Raw genomic sequence first — 21,704 nt, forward strand, 5'->3', positions numbered from 1 at the left:
TGCCAGGTCTACGCGGCATGTTCCCTTGCCATCTGATCCAACTCACCACCAGGTGGTGATCAGTTGACAGCTCCGCCCCTCTCTTCACTCGGGTGTCCAAAACATACGGTCGCAGGTCAGATGATATGACTACAAAATCTATCATCGACCTGTGACCTAGGCTGCCCTGGTACCAAGTGTACCGGTGGGCATCCTTATGTTCGAACATGGTGTTCGTTATGGCCAAACTGCGGCTTGCACAGAAGTCCAATAACAAAACACCGCTCGAGTTCTGATCAGGTGGGCCGTTCCTCCCAATCACACCCCTCCAGGTCAAGCTGTCATTGCCCACGTGAGCATTGAAGTCCCCCAGCAGGACAATGGAGTCCCCTGATGGAGCACTATCTAGCACTCGTCCCAGGGACTCCAAAAAGGGTGGGTACTCTGAACTGATATTTGGCCCATACGCACAAACAACAGTCAGGACCCGTTCCCCGACCCGAAGGCGCAAGGAAGCTACCCTCTTGTCCCCCGGGGTAAACCCCAACACACAGGCAGAGAGTCTCGGGGCTAACAAAAAGCCAACCCCAGCCCTCCGCCTCTCACCCGGAGCAACTCCAGCAAAGTAGAGTGTCCAACCCCTCTCCAGGTCTCGGGTTCCAGAGCCAATGCAATGTGTCGAGGTGAGTCCGACTATATCTAGCCGGTACCGCTCAACCTCTGCCACAAGCTCCGGCTCCTTCCCCGCCAGCGAGGTGACGTTCCATGTCCCAAAAACTAGTTTCCTTGTCCGGGGATTGGACCGCCAAGGCTCCCGCCTTGGTCTGCCACCCGATTCACATTGCACCGGACCCTTCATGTTCCTCCTGCGGGTGGTGGGTCCACAGTTGGACGAGCCCATGTATCCGGTTCGGGCTGGGTTAACTTAAAACATGCCAAAAGAAACCATGTAAACTAAGGAGTAAAGAAGTAGACATTAAAAGGATGTTTTCTCTGTTAAGGTCATAGTTAAATCATTTATTGAATAAATGTAAAAGTATGTATAGTACAAAAGAGAAGCTTAACTTTAATTATTCTGCCGTGCATACACCTGGCCAGCCAGGGTTTATTACAACACATATATGAACAGAAGCTCAAAAATGCAGCAAACAATAAAAACATGTTATGTACAATTTTTACAACTGACAATAAGGTTGATTAGATCTTCCTACCAAAAACACAAATACAAGTAATTGCATGCAGGAATTTTAACATTTCTAAACGTATGAAAACAAAACAAAGACGAGTCACAAATTCAATATTATGTACAATGATAAAATGTACAAAAATATACAATAGGCATTTACCTCTGTTTACTAAAAGGAAATTATGTAGAGGTGGATTATTACATGCAGCTCTTCTGCTGTTACACCGGTGATGAGATCTTTAAATTGTTATCTGATGCAAGATTTGCTTTAATGGGAAATTTTAAATCCTCTTTTTAGTTTTATAAACAAATGAATATCTGAACAGTAAAGAGAACTGTTCAAAATTATTTTTACACTGTACAACTAACAGCCTGGTTGAACTAAAGAAGACTATAATGCTGTAGCGTGTTATAATTAATGATCTTTGGTTGCAGCTGTTCTAAACTGACCTATATTTGTGTCGGTTATGAGAATGATGTAAGGACATCTTGAATTACTCTGTAAAAAGATGTAATATCAGTCTTTTAACCACTAAGAGCTGAAATTATAGGTTGGATTGGTGTTAACTTAATATATAAATATATAAATATTTTATTTAAATGTAAGTGTTTAAAGATGTGATGTAATGAAATAATGTCAGCCAAAGATGCACGGCAGGCCCAAGGGTATGGTAAATTAAAAAAGTTCAGAGCAACAGACACGAAAGGCCATAATTCACCAGATATGCTTTGCCAAGCTGGAGAGTAAGTTACTGACCTAATTAAATTTTAAGTTTCAGTTGGAAAAGCCGATTCATTTATTGTAGCATAATTGTAGGTTCTACATCAAAATGGGTGGGCTTGTTGGATGTGAGGCGGCCATGTTTGAAGGTACTTTGTCTTCGGAAGGCACTTTTTCAGATGACTGCAAACACTTTGAAGGCTTTTCCTCCCGTGGGGTTTGGTATGCTGAAAGAAGGGCAAATGTAAATTAATATATTTGTAAACTGTCTTGACTTTAATCAACACTCATACTTTACCTCTCTGATGAAACACCATTCTGGTGACTTCCGCTGTATTGCTGTCTTTTGTCCACTGGCATCACATCAAGGTATCCTCCTGACTCATTCTGGATCACTCCTGCATGGATAGCTGCTTTACAGATACTGGATTTCTGAAGGGAAAGAGTCAGAGCAGTGAAATATAATCTTCTGCAACATAATAACAGGAAAATCCAAACTGTTCATATGAAAGCCACAGTTCCAACCTAGATACTCTTCAAGTGGCTTTTCTCAAAGCACTGATCTATAACAGGTAATCTGGTTGAGCAGCTAGATAAAAAAATGTCCTCACGCAAGACTTTTACTTTGTAACTATTCAAAAATATTCCTGCAGTCAATATGAGACTTTTTATGCTAACACTCACGTCTGAATAGTAGTTTGTCCCAAAGACTCGAGCTTGACCGTCATGCAAACAGCTTCTGGGGCAATACAGTCTGGGAAGGAAATCTCAGGTTACAACTAATAAGTAAATATTTATTTTTACTTTTAATTGAACACATACAAACTTTTAAAGTCTCTTAATTTTTTATCATTTGTCTGCAATGATTTTTTTAAATGCATTAATTATATATTTTGATGAATTAGATTTCTAGGCAGTGGGATCCTACTGGAGGAGCTAGTTATTGGGGAGAAGGCTTTCTGAGTGTCATTGCCCATACACACACTCAGATAAGCAGAAGGTGGTGAAATATTTCAGTTAAATACTATTTTATCTACAATTACGAAGACATTGAGCCCCTCACTCTAGCTTGTTTCCACCTCCAACCTTTCCCTTATCTATGATCAGTTCACCTGTGTCTACCTAATTTTCTAAATTAAATTGTAATTTATAGTATATTCTTTGTAATTCTATTGTTTAAATGATCTTATTCTTATTTTTGTGTACGTTTTATCATGTTTTGTGAGGTGACCTTGGATTTTGAAAGGGGCCTATAAATTAAATGCATTATCATCATTATTATTATTATAATCCTGGTTTTTCTTCTACTTTTGATTCCAACCAGCAAGCAAAAATGAAGACTCCCATCTGTTTGGGATTATAGTGGAAAACTAGCTTTGCACAGTCAAAGGGAAGCAATTTGTCAGTCTCAGCTGTCTTTCCTCACAGAACACCTCTACAGCAGATCATTTAGAAATTGTGACTGAACCATCTGGAGAAATGCACTGTCAGAAATTCAGACACACGTCTTTTAACAAAATGAAACGAAAACTAATTGGAATGAAATGCAAGAATTCTAAACCAGGAGTATCAGTGTTGCTGACAGAGACTGTATGGACTGCCAGTCCAGATGTTACCTGGGACAATGTCGAACTGGCTTCTTGAAAGGACAGAAAAGTGACACTGTGGTATCACATCGTACTGCCTTGACTTAGAAACAAAGCAGGCAAATCACATCAAATTAGAACCATGCTGTTATAATTACACAGGCAAAGCAAAGCATGTTTCTTACCAGGAACGGACTTGACCTTAAATGAGTTTGCACTTCTGTTTTTCCTTTGAAGAGAAATGAAATCTATAGGAATGACCGACCATCTCCAACAGTAAATATTACCCACTACATCACAGATCCATATGTTTAATAACAACATTTGATTCTTACCCAAAAGACTGAACTCCATTCTTGTACGATTTGGTAAAATATTGTTTCCTACCCAGTCGGGTTACATCCAACCATCCTCCATCATTGTCAATGACCCCAGCGTGTAGTGCAGCACCACACACACTTGATTGCTGATGTAAAAGTCAAAACAGCAGTCATTTTTATAAAATATAAATGTAAATGAGGCTAATACACAAAGCAGCTTTTGCAAATCATCTGTTACCATATCATAGTAGTCAGTCCCAACTACTCGTCCAGGCCTCTCCAGACAACCAGGGGGACATTCATATCTGCAGATGAACACCACAGTGAGGTGACCAGTAGAGTGGTGTATTATTGTAATAAGCGCATGCTGTTGTTGATGCTGTTATCCTTTCAGGCTACCTGTTACAGGTCGTTCCTTTGCACCGGTCCCTCAGCTTGGTTTCACATTCAACCTGTTGGGCTTGTGTTACAACATACTGAGTCATTGTTAAGTCAAACATATTTTACGCAATTCTGAACGTTTCAGGAGGGATACTGAGTCCTTACACATCTGATCTGTGCTGGTAACCTGGTTTCTTTCACCGTTGTCGTTAGATGATGGGTTTGGTGCCTGGGCCCTTGATTGGGGTTCCCTGTCCCTCACTGGCTCTGGGTCCGGTTCGATGTAGTTGGTCTCCTCTATCTCAGGAGCGGGACGCCAGTCCATGCCCCCGTCTAAAATGATACTAGAGTTTAAAACGTTCTCAGTTTAAATTTACAAACATGAACTAATTTTTACCAATACCTTTGTAACACAGATTGTTCCTGCAGCCACCAGCGTAACTTGCTGGACAGGCGGAACATGGTGAACCATATTTGTACGGAGCATGACCCCACCAGTTTCCCCTGAGAAAACAAAAACACCTTTAGTTGTGACTGAAACAGCCAAGATCCAGAATTGATTTTCGCGTTACCAGAAACTCACGGTGGAGAGTAGTTACAGACCAGATACACGGCTTTGGCCCAGATCATCCCCCAGACATTCATGTTATAACATATATTGATGGCACAACCAATACGATTACTAGTTGCCCACACCAGCTGAAAACAAACATTGGTTTACTTAAAGCATGTACAGTAACTGATATTTTAAGTTTTATGGTACAGATATGTTTTTTATTGTTCATTAGTTTAGTTGTTAGTATCAGATACAATAGTAATTTTAAAGAAATAAAGTCAATATAACAAATGCCGTAAATACATAAGCCTTTAAATTGTGTTTAGGACTACGTCTGACCTGTGTATTTCTATCGTTATTAAATATCTGGTTGTACCTCCAGAAACAATCACTTTAACAAGGCCGTGTTGTTTAGCAGTTCTATATTAATATATCTTTATCAGGATTATTAGTTGGAGTAACATGAAAGCATTTACCTGAGTGTAGTGAGTACAAACAGGTCCTGAACACCTGAATGGACAGTGTGGGTTACACTCCTGAGAGTATGGATAACTGTAGTACCTCACCTCATCGTACCAGGCCTGGACATGGTAGGTGGGTGGTCTGTCCCTAAAGAAAGAGGTCCATGGTTTTACATGTCCTTTTGCAAATAATACCATACTCATCTCTTTGATTAATTAGTGAAAATTCTTAATACACTGCCCAGCCCCCAAAAATCCACCACCTGGATTTAAAGTGACAGTGTGCATGTTCCCTGGCAATAGGGGGCAGTACATACCTAAATCATTGCAAGCAAGCGTTATTTTTATGTTAGATTAAGACCTTAACAACGGGTGGCCATAAGGGTCAAAATTCCTGCGAGCGAAATTTTTGAATGAGTACTTCATTAGATCGTTCAACCTCTAGCAAAATGATTAGTGCATCAGACTCCCGTTCATCACTGGCAGTGAGCGAAGAGGTAACTGTTTATGAATGGCAATAGTGTTGTATCTGCTTGTTACAAATCAGTAAATGTGTTTTGTCCTCACAGGCTCACATAGAAGGAAACATTGCATCTAATATGGCGTCGCCCAGAGACTTACTGTAGACCCGCTCCCGTGTATTTTAAACCTGATTTTAATGGCTATATGTTAGAAAGTCACCAATATTTTTCAACAAATGGGCATCATTTAATTCATTTTCAACAAAGTTTCGATTGATATTTTGAGAAATAAATGGTAAAATCTAACTATCGTCTATTTTAATAACTGAATAGGTTGGAGCCTCTTATTGGATAATTATTACTGCATGGGCGATTATCTTTCAGCTGAAACCAAGTTATTTAACCCCAACTGGTGCAATGAGCTGTGTCTCATTTCTTCAACAATCATGTGGAAAGACATCTGGTGGTTGTAGAAAAGATCATTGGCATGCATCAAGCAGAGAAAACAGCTAAGGAAAATGCAGAAACAACTAAAACTGGTCTGATGAGTCCAGATGGACCCTGTTCCAGAGTGATGGTGCATCAGGGTAAGAAGAGAGGCAGAGGAAGTGATGCACCCATCATGCCTAGTGCCTATCTGTGGTGGCAGTGCTATTATTTGGGGTTGTTGCAGTTGGTCAGGTCTAGGTCCAGCAACAAGATGTGCTTCAAGAATGAGGTCAGCTGACTACCTGAATATGCTGAATGACCAGGTTAGGGTTAGGGATGCGCTGGAGGAGGCTTTGTGCAGTGGTCAGCCTTTTTTTTTTTGGCGCCAGGCAGTGTTTGTTCACTGAAAGTGACTTTTTGAAGACAAATCTTGCATACATGCTTGTGAACAACCTTATTTATTTATTTATTTATTTATTTATTTATTTTTACCGTGTCCTGTCTGGCTGTGAAGCAAGCAGAATTGATGTCTGAATGCTGGTAACAAGCTTTACAGATTTACTCTCAGGTGGAGCATCAAAGCGTCTGCTTAAAATGTCACGCCTGATACTTAAAACTTTATTGTTATTGTTTTTGAATGCTTTGTAATTCCGACCAGACACGGAGACAGAGGTGAAAGAGAAAGGAAAAGAAAAGGTGGGGAGAGAGGAGGAGGAGGGGGGGGGGTGTCCACAAAAATAAACAATAATGAACAAGAGTGTCAAGTTGATGAAGAAATATATAATCAGCATTGCTTAACTGAAGAATCACGATAATACATCACAGTGCATTAAGTGCCCACCATAGTCTTAAGACCTGTGTTTAACGTGCCCAAGCCCATACTTTTGAGAGCACCATGTGAGCACCTGTGTGTGTACACGCGCTTGTTTATGTAAGGTTTCTCTATAGGAGCGCCCAACAGAGAGTGTGAGGGACCACAGATCCGCCCCACCAAAGATGTGCAGGAGACGGGGGAAGCTCCAAGTCCCAGAGATCCAGGCGCTGCCCCAGAACACAGGAACCCCAAGGAGACTGCAACCAGAAAGGCCCCCCGCCCCCCTTTTGAACAACCTTAATAACCAGCTGCAGATGAATACCAACAAGTTTAATTTAGAAAGCTATTGTTTAAATTATACTGTAAATGAGCAAATTCAGACACCAACAACAGAACAATTTTCTAATGGCTGCATCTGAGCAAAGCATGCTCCAAGCAGTAAGAATACCAAGAGGAAATATGTTCCTGCCAAGATTGGGAATTGCAAATTATTAACAGTAACAACAGTTATTAACTAGATCATTGTTCTGCTGACTTGTGTGTTAACATGATTTATTATATCTTGAATAATGGTGCAATGGATAAAAAATGTAACGGTACAGATCGGATCACAGTTTTGAGTCACGGATTGGATTATTTTTCGGATGAGTAGAAAAAATAGATAAAGAAAAGACAAATAGCTTTGCTCTCTCTTGATGTTGCAGAACACAACATGTTCTTTCCACGTGTCCTGCTTTCACTCACTTCCTCACATTTCTGAAGCATTGTTTAGTTTTCTTTCCACCTCTTTTACAGATTTGGATCTGTTTGTATCATCACTGTATTTTACAGGAACACCAAAATGCTTCAATACATCCAACTTAAACAAGGCAGGTGGATTTTCAAACTCCATGACCCCCGCTGGACTTTACTCGTTTAGACTAAACAGGTGGCGCCTAAGCCCTCCACGCAGACCATGCGCTTGTCGAACCGTAGAGAGACATCCGTGTGGATCACGGATCAATGATGATCCGTCGTACCCCTAATCTTAATGAAAACTTAATAGCACTAATGCACCTTTAAATTGAGAATAAGTCCTCTAATCTTGGTACTAGTGCTTGTTAAACAGTGTAAATATATCACTTTATCGATAACGACCTCAACCAAAACATAAATAAGCAAGTAAAAATTACGTACCTGCCCCAGTGGGCTCCTAGGTTCTGGCCTATTTGTGTCAACATGTGGCTCGGTCCATGTTCCCATCGGCAGGTATGTGCCCAGTGTTCTGCACTCCTCTCTAATTCATAATCCCAAACCTGAGGAAAACACACACACACACACACACATACAGAGAGAGGGAGAGAGAGAGAGAGAGAGAGAGAGAGAGAATCACAAACAGTCAGGAAAATGGGTTAAAATGTTTTTATTGTTACATCTGGCAACATCAGCTCAGTATTTGCGTGTAAACCTACCATAGTTGTTTGTGACTTTAGAAAGAAAGAATGAAGAAAAGAAATCTTTTATATTGCGCCTCTCAAGATAAAAATCAGGAGGCGCCTCACACAAAAAACATTTTTGAGTATGACATTTCTTTTACCAATTGTTTAAAATTTTGTTTGAAATGAGAAAAAAACAACTAAAAATTGTGAATTGAAAAAACTTAAGGAAAGGGAGAGAGAAAATTAACAGGAAAGTTAGAACAAGAGCAGAATAAGGAAAGGGTGGTGACGATGGTCACACAAAAGCCAGCTTGAACAGATGAGTTTTCAGCTGATTTTTAAAGGAGACCACTGAGTCCACTGATCTCAGGGTCAGGGAGAGAGGTCCAGAGTCTGGCGGCCACAGCAGCAAATGATCTGTCAGCCACTCAGCTCTGTTAGCTACTCAGAACTTCAGGAAACGAAACCTAACTAACACGAATTCTTCTGAAAGCAGCTCAGCAGAGATCAAACCCACTCGAGACAAGGTGACTCAAAAAGATGAACCTGCTCTGCTTCAAAGCCTAGTAGCTGCTGTGTACGCGTGTCTTGGGGAAATTCGACACAGTATAGTGAGAGTTGGGCCTCTCCTTTCAAACACACGTACTTATGCGTGCGCGCGCGCACACACACACACACACACACACATACAGACACTTACATGAGAGACCACTAGATCAACTGGCAGCTTTGTGCTACTATTCAGTTGGGTTGTTCCAGAGCTTGTTTCCAGTAAGTTCTTATCTCAAGAAGTTATCTAAAGAGGGTTTAAAAAAGAAGGAACACAACAGAAAGGCTCTGTTTAGAAGGTTAGATGCCATCTTTGTTATAAGAACCTAATAAAAATACCTGAAAACACTTCACACACACACACACATCTTGATTTGAACAAAGTGGAAAGCAAAGCTGTGTGCATAGGGCATTTTAAATGTTGCAGCAAAATTACTGTACGGGAGAGCGAAGAATGGTAACAGTGTGCTCTGTGGTCAGCTGTATTGTGGCTATCTTACATCACACTAATTGGATAATGCTGAAGCACGGACCACCGTAATGTTTTCCGTGTGTTCTGCGTACGGTTAACATACTGCTGCCTGCTCAGAGTGTGATTTACAACTTATTAAGGTTTTTGTAGCTTTAACATTAACAAACCGAAAGAACACTGAATAGTTTGTACGCTGCAAAAGAATTTCCGCTTCTACCATTTGCATCATTTAGTTGTGTTTTTGCCTTTCCTTTGCAAAGATATGATAGCATTGTGTTTTCATTGTGCAAAACATCATGATAAACACTTATAGCACTAATTCTTTAACAACAGCCATGGCACGCATTCTTTGCCGGTCTTCTCATGGTTGCAGAAAAAGGGAATTAAAAACAGAGGCTCAAATTTACCAAACTTTTAACTGTTGAATGCACTTATTAGTGTCACAGTCAAGTGATTTGTGTCGTTGCTGCATCTGCATAGAAATTGTTGCAAATGTTGTAATATCACATTTTTGTTATCTTCCATTTACAAAATACTTTAGAATTATGAAACTTTACTGTCCCACTCTTCAGCAGCACTTTATTTTTTATTCATTAAAGTTCACTTGTTAAAGCTGCTGGGGACAATAACCATAAACTTGTGAGTGGCTTGAAGATTGCTGGGGACAGTTATTATTATTATTATTATGAATATGTTTATTTAACTATTAATGTTTAATTACAATATGCACTGTAGTTTAATGACAAACTGGCAAACTACTGAATACACAGAGACCTCTTAACCTCTGCGCCACCGTCGCACTTACAGGCAGATTCAGAAAAATACCCATAAAAGGTTAGACTTACGAGGGAGCTGAGGGTAGACTGGCTCCCCTAAAAGGGTGATGGGCTCCCCTTAAAAGTCCTTCACTTACACACCAAGTGGGAGCCCCAAAACGATCTTGTTTCTACCTATATTACATTATTTATATGAACTCTCAGCGTACCAGGGATTCTTTTGAGCGGAGAGGACGGAGAAGTCCGATTATTCATGCGCTCCACAGGCAGCTGCATCCTGCACACGGCTACGGTAACATTCACAAAGTGCAGGTGCCACCAAAAAGATATAATCAGCGCACGATCGTTCACGTCCACTCACCCTCTGGTACTTTTTGTTTTTTGTTCATGCCTGACGTGCTCCACTGCTGCGCGGTGTGCATGCTGCTATTTTAGCCGTCGGAAGATCCCTTTGATCTGCTTAGTTTAAAATAAATAATCAGGTGAAAAATTAGGAAACTAGGCAGTGTTTATTCTGGAGGATCGAGAGATGCTAGCCTAGAATTTAGATCGTCATTTGCTGAAACAAAATTGACAGTCTAGCAACGCCCCATTGGAGCTTCACAGCTCCGGCCAGTACTGTGGCTGACCAATCGCAACGCGTTTATATATAAATCGATGTATTACTTTATATATTTTTTTGTTTTATGTTCTATGATGTAGTGGCTGACTGCCCCATTGACTGACAGTCCAATCCCAGCGCTCTACTGGTGGGTGGGATGTTACTGATGCAAAGATGGGGACGGCTCATTTGAAACGGCTTCTACTAACTGAGACGTTCTCTGCTGTTTCCTGGATGCTACAAACAACAAGAGCCTTCCCCGTGAGCCAAGATGTGAGAGTTCATGAATGCTAATTTTCTATGTAGGATGTAGATATAAAACTCAAACTGATCGATTGCATTAAAAAAAACAATCTAAAAATAATGAGTTTCTCAGTGAACTTGCTCTTTAACTAGAAATAAGAAATCAATGTCAGGCTTGGAAAGAGCAAAGTCCATCTATCACAGATTTTGAAGAGGAGTGATTTTCCTTCTTCAGCAGTTAATAGAAGTCCATGTTTAGATTGTGTCACATAACAACCCTTTTGTTCCTGTAAACCTTTAAACTCTGATCTGTGCTCGTGTGAACATTAGGCTGCTGTGAAGCTCCTCAATTTTGCTATTTTATGCTTTAATACTCGTCAATATTAAGTTCTCTTTTCTTTCCCGTTTGTTCTTTCTGGTTTAAACTCTCAGCTCTCCAAAACTCAGAAACATAAACTTAACCTTCAGTAGAGCCAGCTCCTCACCTGCACAGCTCAGACATTAAGCTCAGAATTATTTCCCCCTTCTTTCTATCTATTTGGGGTTAGGAGTGGGATTAATCTTTCTAAAACGTAAAACTTTGGAAAAGGTCAGCCTTACTGACCAATCAGTTTGCATTCCATCACATATTAAGTTTCCAAAATACAGATCTGCCTCCAGCCCATACCAGACCACCTGAGCTAAATGTCAGACATGCATTATGAGTCCCACAGGCAGATTTAGTTTTGCATTTCACTGTAGTCCTCTAAAAATCCTAAAGAAACATTTGAAGTTGTTGGTATTTCTTAAAATTGTGCTTTAAGATTGGGTTTAATCTGAGCAGCTTTTGCACAAAAGTCATTAACCCTTTGATGCATAATGGTCACTACAGTGGACAGGTACTCAAAATTGTTATTTATTTGTTTTTGCTATTAAGCACAGCTGTTGAAGACTTTATTGCATTTGAGCCCCTCCATTTGGACTTCAGTAAGCCAAGCCAACATATTTCATGCTCAGAATGTACGCTGTCCACTGAAGTGGACATGTAAAAAATTATTTGTAAATTATAAAATTTTACAAAAAAAATTTGTTGAAATTTGTTTCATTCGCACCCAAAGACGAATGAAAAAAAAATGTTAAAAAATCATGGTTGAAGATTTCATAATTCATGCATCAAAGGGTTAATCCAGTCTGCATAAATGTACAGCCTGCAAGTTCTCCAACCTGACAAGAAAAGACTTGTGTCTCATCATGCTAACGACATTGTTATCGTGAGTGATTGCGTCCTCTGTTGAAGAAACACTGGATTATTTCCACGTGCAACGCTGTGTCTCACGCTTCAAACGATGACACTTAACATTTTTGCAGCACGCTTGCTGATCGTTCACGTCAAATTAGATGGGGGATCAGAGAAACAACACAGGCTCAAAATGTAGAGAAGGGAAAGAAAAGAGTTGGTGGTGAGGGGGAAAGTGAAGACAAGCCCGGAGGAGAGTGAGCGAGAGAGACTGAAGATCAAGAAAGCAAAAAAGCAAGGCAGAGCAAAAGACGTGGACTGACAGACTTTGGGGAGGCTGGGCAGGAAGTGGAGGCCGGTGGGCAGGGTGGTTGAGGTAGAGGGCAGGACAACACTGTGGGGGTGAAAGCTGGATCCGGTCCAGGGTCAGTGAGGGCAGTGAGGGCAGTGAGTACCAGCAAGCCAGACAGTGGCTTAGGTTGGCCGATCTTGTTTTCTTTCTTCTTTTCCCCAGTGGGCTCTCTTTAGCTAACAGAACTGTTCTGGCAAGGGTAAGAAAGAGCTTAGGACATGAGTGTGTGTGTGTGTGTGTGTGTGTGTGTGTGTGTGTGTGTGTGTGTGTGTGTGTGCACATAATAAGTTACATGCATATAGCACAGGTAATTGAGATCCACCAATGTAAGACCCAGTAATTGACTCTTTCTAGCAGGTAAATGTTGATTTAAATGCATTATTTTATATAAAAGATCAGATTTCAGCAGTTAAAAAGTGAAAGTGCTCTTGAGCTTTAAGGTGATCTGCTGACTACAAACAAACGCTTCTGGAAAACTAGTTACTTGTATCGTGTTTGTCACCCCTGCTCTTACCATGTGCTCCATGTTGGAGGCAGGAGGGTAAACCTGACCACGCAGCTTGTTGTGCATTTCGAGGATGAGGTGCTTGTCTCCCTCGCTGATTGCCCTCCTCCCTCTCGATCTGGCCTTCCACCACTTCTCATCCTGGTGCCTATACTTGTCTAGAATGGACTCGAGCCTGGAGGAGTTTGTGAGGGCCGTGGCCAACGCACTTTGGACGAGGCAGAGGACCAAACCGACAGCTGGGAGCCAGTCAGGGAATGGACGAGACCTCCTCATGATGGAGATGCCAGATGCTGCAGTGAAAGTAACGTTTGTCTGTCAAACAGAGAGAATGGATGTTGTGTGACTTTGAAAACAAAAACTTTACTTGATCCTTTTCAAGCTTTTTTAACTTCAGTATAAACTAGACAGGCTAAATGTATCATAGATGCAGATTTGGTTGAAGACTCTTTATTAAAATGAACTTGAACTTACTCTATTATTTTTTCTTTATTATCATGTTTTGGTTAATAATGTTTAAATTATGACGGATGTGACTTCAAACAGTGAGTGTGTAGCAGCCTTCAGCACCGCGGGTGCATCTGCAGGTCATTGCATCCACTCACAGTATGACCAGTGCAAACAGCATTCACACATCGTGTAGCTCCACATGCTCACAGTGCTTCATCTGCTAAAATTCACATTTAAAACAGACAAATACCTGACAGATTTTGCACTCTATTATTTGCATTCATTGCACATTAGTTTTACCTTTAAATTCTCCCACGGTGGTCCAGATATCTTCTAGAGTTTAAATCCCTGATGTAGACACATCTGGAAATGACAGCAGCAGGACAGCTGGTCAAACTGGAGTGCAGCTAAATCCATCCATCAGAAAAAATCAGCTCAAGAAGTTGGCTCTCTTTCAAGCAGCAGATCCACGCTGCAGGACAGAGAACTTTCTGAATGTCTTTGGGTGATTGTTGAATTCCTCAGGTTGCTCTGACTCCCACAGGCTGCTCCAGAGGGCTGCTCTTTTTGGCTCTTTTATACAAATTTGCTCTTAGCAACACGCCTCTACACCCCCCTCCTTCACACACACACACACACACACACACACACACACACACACACACACACACACACACACACACACACACACACACACACACACACACACAGCTGGGAGAAATCGTTTTCAATTTGTTTTAGAAGGAACCCGATCCTACTAGAAGTGGCATGAAGGTAAATGTGTGGATGTTATAATGACAACCCACTCTCACTTTAAATATTGCACATTTTGCTATGTTTAATTATTTTATTCGACAGGAAGAAAACACAGCTCATTAGCAGGTGAAAATAAAATACACTCGTCTTGGCTAAAAGACACTTCAAATAAAGATAGTTCATCACTGGGACCTTTTCGCCACAGGAAACTGTCATGTCTAAACGAAAAATCAAAAAGAGCAGAAATTCATTAGATGTCAATCTCTAGAGCATCTCTACGCTTTTTGTTCCCTGAGAATATTTTCATCACGGTGTGTGAGAACTGCAGCCGGCAGGGTGGCTAGTATTTCCCCTGCAACACAGCCTCAGAGCACTGACTCTTCTGCCTAAACACACACAAGCACATTTGTGAAAGTCTGTCCGTGTGTTTGTGTGTGTGTGTGTGTGTGTGTGTGTGTGTGTGTGTGTGTGTGTGTGTGTGTGTGTGTGTGTGTGTGTGTGTGTGTGTGTGTGTGTGTGTGTGTGTGTGTGTGTGTTCAGAATTTCTCTCCACACAGAAAAACAAACACAACAGGAAAAATAATACTCTTAAGAGTTGGAATGCAGAATGAAATTTCAAGTTAAAGATATTTTAAATAACATTTCTAAGAATGGATCATTTTTAGTGAGTACAATCTCAACCCTAATCCCCTGATCCTGGATCTGTATGGCCTTGATGAAAGTAAAATTGACAACAGAGCCTTGACTTGACCTCAGAAGCATTAGTTTAAAGAGGTATGAATGAATATTTATGAGTCTCTCGGTGACAATGTTGTAAGGGAAAAGACTCTTTCACTTGCACCTACTGCCCTCTCTTGGATCCACAGTAGACCTTCAACTGTTCTCACATCTGTGATGTTCGAGCAGAGGGAGAAAGTACTGGTGCCAAACACACAACAGCCATTACCTGACAAAAGCACTTTTACAGAAACACACACTTGTGTTTGAAACATCTGTCTGTCTGTCTGAACTAACATATGGGAGACCCAGAATCACAAAACCCCTGATATAGTAAATGCTGTCATGTTTGGAGTCATTTTCCTTACCCAAAATGTGCCGAATCAACACTCCATGACCAAGGTAAGAAGAAATAACAAAGCTTTATTATAACTTAAAAGTGTACCATCAGAAGGCGGTGAAGGAGATCATTTATACTTCACAGGCTGAGACTATAAAAACAGAGTTGTACAGAGGCTGGTAACAGAAGACTTTAAACTCAAACTTTAACGTGAGACCTTACTGAGTTTGTCGTGACGTGGGACGAGAGGGAGGGGTTGTCAGGTCCATGAGTGAGTTTGAGGTTTCAGGAGAGGCAGGAGATGAGTTCCAGTGGTTCCAGGAAACAGGAAGTTGAGTGGTGGAGAGCGGGTTGGTCAGGGGTTTTGAAGTTGAGGCGAGCTGAGATCCAGGTCATTGATGCTTAGAGGTGGCAGGAAAGATGCAAGTACTTGGAAGCATGCACAAAGAATAGCCATTAAAGGGAGACTGCAGTTGTCTTTTTAACAACAGCTGAAATGTCTTCCCAGCCTTCATTAGTGTCCACAGGAGCGATTCATCACTAAATTTAAAATAAATCAGCTGTGTTCATGATCTGAAACATGCAGGAAATGTGTCTGACTGCAGCACCAGGTATGTAAGCTCCATTTTCCAACTCCAACAGACCAGACCAGGACTCTGAAGTTGCAGATGCTGTATTCTGGCTACAGAGGGTGGTGGGGATCGCACTGACATTTCATTAACCTTAAGCAGGGGTATTCAATTCATCCAGCATGCTTTAGTTTTAACTCTATCTCAACGTAACTGCTTTCAGTCAGCAGGTAATTACGTTACAGGCTTCTGCAGAGCCTGATGAACTGCTGCACAGGTGATTCAACCACTGAATCAAGTGTGTTGGAGCAGAGAAACCACTAAAACGTGCTGGATACCAGCCCTCCAGGCACACACTGGCTCAAGAAAATCATTTAAAAATATTAAAAAGTTGCAAAGTACCCCGCCACAAGACTAAAACAAGCACAGATTTGAGAGAGTGGCAAGAGCTACCCAAGGTGAGTAATCATCTGGCGTCAAGTGGTTTTCTCAGCCCTCCTTTCAAACTCTGACCAGAGATGGGATGATTAGCAGCAGCTGGCCCACTCCCCAGACAGACTCAGAGAGGGTTATGAGGAGGACTCACTCACCCTCAGACCATGACAAATGCACCGGGGAACTGGGTATATTCCCAAATAATCTGATTACCTATACATAGTGTAACTCATCTTCTGATACATAAATCAAATTTCCCCCAAAATCTTCCTGGCATCCATGTGTCACTTTAACGTATAAAATTCTGCCTGAACCAAGTTTACCACAATAAACATTGCTAATATTTCATATATTTTTTAATTCTGTTTTAACAGATACACAAACATTCAATCATTGGTTCTTGTTGAATGTATCTAAAACTACATAGATTACCAGTAAAACTGTGAGCTCACACACTTTATTGGCAATTTACCACCAAATTAAACATGAATGAAAATAAATAAACAAATCACACATCCTTAGGATGTGTGTGGCATTCACCTCTTCCAAACAATAAAAGCTAAACAGAAGTTATGGTTGCTCCAAGAGTTAATGCTAACTGTTGGAGCTAAATATTTTAGGGGTGATGGACAAACAATTTTTGATCTGAAGGTTGATGCACCAAAGAAATGGACTTAGTCCACAGAGAAATACAGTTAAACAAAAATAAACATTAATAATAAGTAACAAACAAAACACAATTGTTTTTTCTTTCTGTTTATTTTAGAAAATGTTACACGGGGTCTTCAAACTGACCTGAAAAAAGACAGCTCTATTCACTTATCCCCTCACATACATTACTAATATTTGCGCATAATAATGATAATAATAATAATAATCATCATCATCATCTTACTTTGGGAACACACAGATGCGCGTTCATCCCGAACAGATGCTCACGTTTGGATTAAAACCGCCTAAAGGTGGAGCAAAATAAAATTGAGAAGGTTTTGTGACAAACGAGTTAATCCCTACAGCTGTCGGGAGACGGGGACAGGCAGGGATGGAGAAAAGTCTGTAGTCGGATTTGGCTGATTTTATTACGGGATTGGTGAGCGCACCGCTGTTTTTCTAATGGAGTTTTGTAATTGTTACAACGTGACGATGGATACAAAGTGACGTTCCCGCCCTTCCGGACACTTTCATGGCACAGACAGAGCTGCTCATCCTCGGGAACAGAAATGGTACCCAAACTTCTGCTGCGCATCGGTGGGTTGGCTGAGTGAACGTTACATCCACAGACAGCTGTGGAGCGCCATTTGTAAAGTAATACATTAAGGAATACATTTGTCATTAGCTTCTCACGGTGATAATATTACATTACTTAGTCAATTTTATTACACAAGTTTAAAATGAAATTCCAACAATTCAAATAATCTTAATTCGTCTAAATTTTTTTTAAAGAAACCAATAGAAACAATAAGATATGACCTAAAGACGAATATGCTAAATGTTTTTATCCTAAATAATAACGTGAAGAGTTGAAACTAAGTATTTAGTCAACATGCAAGAAGCTTACCAAAATAAATGTGAATCTAACGCTGAGATCTCTCCAGCATGCTTTTATTTTGGTAAGAAATTTCTAAATTTATTTGGGTGTAGTTTAAAATCACCCCAATGCATTAAAAAAACATAACTGTACATAATGATAGTTTATTTTAAATGTTTTTTACTTTATCCATATTTCTAAATAGTAACATTTGTTTGTAAATGTTTCAGGAGAATTGTGTGAACCAATAAAATATAGCAGTACATTTTTTGTTATTATTCTTTACTTTTATGATCAGGATCCATTAAAACTACTGGCAAGATTTAGTTTTCGTTTTTAAGCTTTTTTTTCCTTACTTGATAAACTCTTGTTTCTCTGATGCCTTCTCAGTGTTAGCAGCAAGCCTTATCCCACCTGAGCTGTGTGGTACCTCAAACACCAAAACTTCTCAAGGTAACCTTCACTGAGACACTGCCTCGCTGATACGATCAGAAAACAATGAAAACTGGCGATGTTTGGGGCACAGTTAAAGTTAGTAATTATTTTGTGGGTGTTATTTTAGCTAAAATACCTTTGACAGTTACTCCTCGAGAGTCCATAAATATTCATCTCATATTAATACATAACTTTTCTAGTCTTGTGACGTGTCTGATGAGCACATGCTGCCATCTAAACTATAAACTCACAAGATTCTTTAATTGCTCCACTTTTCTCTTCATGTTGTCAGTGAAGAACAACTCAGGTGTGACACCAGCTGGACAATGTGGGACTTGGGTGAAAGAATCCAACGGAGGGTATTTCACCTCCCCCAACTACCCTGAGAAATACCCACCTGAGAGGGAGTGTGTCTATATAATAGAAGGTAAAACTTGAGGTTTCTACACTCTCAGTCGTTTTTTTTTTTTATTATTCATTTTTATTCATAAACTTCTCTTTCTGCCCAGCCTCTCCTCGACAGTGCATCGACTTGTTCTTTGATGAGAGATACGCCATTGAGCCATCCTGGGAGTGTAAGTTTGACCATATTGAAATCCGCGATGGCCCCTTTGACTTCTCGCCCATCATCGGTCGCTACTGCGGTGAGGAAAGCCCTGCGTACATCCACTCCAGCGGGAGGTACCTGTACATCAACTTTGTGGCTGATAGTGAGCTGGAGGCCATTGGTTTCTCTGCGCGGTATAACTTCACGCAAGGTGAGATGGAGCTCTGCAGTTTTGTGCTTGGACACCTCTCATCCAAACCCAACAAAGCAGCATAATCACACAGTTGGTCAGGATTTATTGCAAAAGCATTGCATCCTACTGAGTTTATAATGTACCGAATAAAACTCCAGCATAGTTTAATATTTGTTGTGGTATTGGCAATTAACTTTTTAAACTTTCTTCAACACGTTTCTGCAGATATTGTCACACTGATGTCATGTAAAAAACAATTTGAGCTCTTTCTAAGTATCAATCAATCAATCAAATTTATTTATAAAGTGCTTTTCAAACAAAGTGCTACTCAAAGTGCTTTACAAAATGACCCCAGATTCCCATAACAGGTTAAAAACATTAACAGACATATGCAAGCACACGCACACGCACACACACAAGTCAAAATTATATTTGGCTGAGTCCAGATGAGCCAAGTAAGGTAAGGCAAGGCAAGGAAACGCCATCAGAGGAGCCGTCTGCCCCGGCAGCATCAGGTCTTCCACACTAAGTCAGGGTGCTCAGTGGAAGGGGAGCATGGACCCCCACCTATAGAGCGCCCAGGAAGCTACAGTCGACCACCGCTCCCGGGGCAGAGGGCCCCTACAGAGAAAACACTGGATTTAAACGAAAAGTAAGAAAGTAAGAAGTAAAAACACATTTTTCAAATTTTACTATTGCTCTCATGTGTCAGGGCTATCTTGATGGAGTGTGTTTTGTCTAAAATAGTCTGCAGAGTAAAATGTGTTGGTTTCTTGTTAAAGAAAATGCATTAGAATTTCTCTCAATAGTCTGAAAAGCATTTCATCATAAAAGCCAAACTTCTTTCAAAAATGTGGTTTGGTCTATATGTTAAAAAGAAAACCAGTATGGATTCAAAAGACACGGTTAGTGGATTAAAAATGTCACTTAAATGCTATAAAACATCAACCAGGGATTGCAGCTTTGCTGTGTTTTGGAGAGGCAAACAAAGGTCTATTAGGAATGTGAAAATGCCTATTTAGACGAACATAAGCAGCACGCACCAGCAAAATGCACGAAGACCAGCTGAGCAGTTTGATATAGGGTTGAAATGAAAAGGCATCACCTATGTTGTGCTCAGACAGAATCCTGCTTGTTTTAATTATTACAGCGTCATTTTAGTTAGACACATATTCTTTGTAGTATTTCATACATACGTACATGTATTTGGACAGAAATATGGATAATGAATGACTCTTAGCAGTGTGAGTATTTTGATGTTTATGCCTGCTTTCATGAATGGATTTATGGACCAAAGCTGACATCAGTGTCTGCAGCTTGGGATACGGTTTTGTTATTTTGCCTTTTTGTGCACCTCCCAGGTTTTGTTTTTCACTGCAAACCACAAGATCAGCATGGCCGAGTATAATGCTCACTCAGTAGTCTGCTTGATTGAATAAAATCAAGGAGGTGCCATGTGTTGCAAATGTAACAGATGCAGGTGAAATTTTTGTATAAAGAATGTACTTCCCATGAAAATACTTTAGGTGTAATTTCTACCAAATAGTGTTTTTTTTTTCAAAGATTGTTTAAGAGAAGAACTTAAAGTGACAGTGTGTATTTTTCCTGGCAGTAGGTAGCAGGAGATACCTAAATCGTTGCAAGCAAGTATTTTTGTGTTGGAGTGAGACCTTACCAATGGATGCCAATTAGGGTCAAAAAGCCCCGGAGAGTGCAAACTTTAGCAAAATAACAAGCACATCAGACTCCCTTTTGTCACGGGAAACAAGTGAAGAGGTACATGTAAAACAACAACGTTTAAGAATACTGAAAGTTTTGTAACCATTTGTTACAAATGAGCATAAGCATTTTGTCCTCATGGGCTCACATAGAACGAAACATGGCATCTAATATGGCGTCACCCAAAGACTTAGGCCCTGTCCACACGTAGCCGGGGATCTGCCAAAATGTAGATATTTTTCTACATTTTGGCCTGTCATCCACACGAAAACGGAGTTTTTTCCACACGAAAACGGATCTTTTTTAAAACTCCGGCCAAAGTGAAGATCTGCGTTTTCTCCGTTTTGGGTGTCTGCGTGTGGACAGACAAAACCGGAGTTTTAAGGTCCGCAACGTCACTTTCCACGACAAAAAATGCTGACATCACGTGTGCGACCTGTGTTTACACTAGCCGGCATCATGGAAGCCTTCAGAGCTGCGCTCTGTCACTACCCGATCCATCAATTGTCCAAGCGCTTTCTGCTTGTTTGTTTTTGCAAGCGGAATTACTGCTCCTTGCGGAAGACCACAGACGAAGGACGAGGTTAAGAACGGGGGAAGTACTGCCGCCTACAGGTCTGGCATGTCCTTAACAACGTATTTATCCGGGTACGTGTGGACAGAGTTTGTTTTTTAAAACGTGGTGGTGTGGATGCAAGTTTTTGGAGGGGCGGATATTCGTTTTCAAAAAACCCCGGCTACGTGTGGACTAGGCCTTAGGGTGTTTCTCAGTGTCAAGGCGCCTGGCCTCGCAAGGCGATGTCTTGTGAGGCCAGGCGCCTTGCTTACGAAGGGACATTGTCCTTCCTTGGTCAAAGAAAACGGCTAAATGGAACAAACTTACATCACGTGACCACGGCTTCCGCAGCAGTCATGTATCGTCACGTGACACGGGAAATAACGTTATATTTTATACGTATAAGTTTCAATATAACTATATAACGAGGCTT

The 21,704-nt window shown here is 40.7% G+C and overlaps 2 protein-coding genes across 2 annotated transcripts in view; one reads left to right on the plus strand and one right to left on the minus strand.

The window, feature by feature from the left end:
- Window positions 1-975: 975 nt before the first annotated feature.
- On the minus strand, window positions 976-14,038 carry LOC107384199 (cysteine-rich secretory protein LCCL domain-containing 1). Its single transcript, XM_015957307.3, has 15 exons — window positions 13,777-14,038; window positions 13,036-13,341; window positions 8,071-8,189; window positions 5,206-5,338; window positions 4,757-4,872; window positions 4,577-4,677; window positions 4,339-4,506; window positions 4,192-4,252; window positions 4,031-4,097; window positions 3,808-3,938; window positions 3,658-3,701; window positions 3,503-3,575; window positions 2,571-2,640; window positions 2,185-2,318; window positions 976-2,113 (listed from the first exon to the last, which is right to left on the minus strand). The coding sequence occupies exons 2-15, from the start codon at window positions 13,300-13,302 to the stop codon at window positions 2,062-2,064; spliced, it is 1,536 nt and encodes a 511-aa protein (XP_015812793.1). The 5' UTR covers window positions 13,303-13,341; window positions 13,777-14,038; the 3' UTR covers window positions 976-2,061.
- Window positions 14,039-17,319: 3,281 nt separating this feature from the next.
- LOC107384438 (neuropilin and tolloid-like protein 1) overlaps window positions 17,320-21,704 on the plus strand; it is a 19,987-nt gene continuing 15,602 nt past the window's right edge. Inside the window, exons 1-4 of the mRNA XM_054736206.2 lie at window positions 17,320-17,541; window positions 18,212-18,274; window positions 18,549-18,683; window positions 18,766-19,014. Of these exons, the coding sequence (XP_054592181.1) occupies window positions 17,514-17,541; window positions 18,212-18,274; window positions 18,549-18,683; window positions 18,766-19,014 (475 nt within the window). The 5' untranslated portion in view covers window positions 17,320-17,513. The remainder of the gene's footprint in view (window positions 17,542-18,211; window positions 18,275-18,548; window positions 18,684-18,765; window positions 19,015-21,704) is intronic.

The sequence above is a fragment of the Nothobranchius furzeri genome, chromosome 11, assembly GCF_043380555.1.
Source record: "Nothobranchius furzeri strain GRZ-AD chromosome 11, NfurGRZ-RIMD1, whole genome shotgun sequence".
NCBI lineage: Eukaryota > Metazoa > Chordata > Actinopteri > Cyprinodontiformes > Nothobranchiidae > Nothobranchius > Nothobranchius furzeri.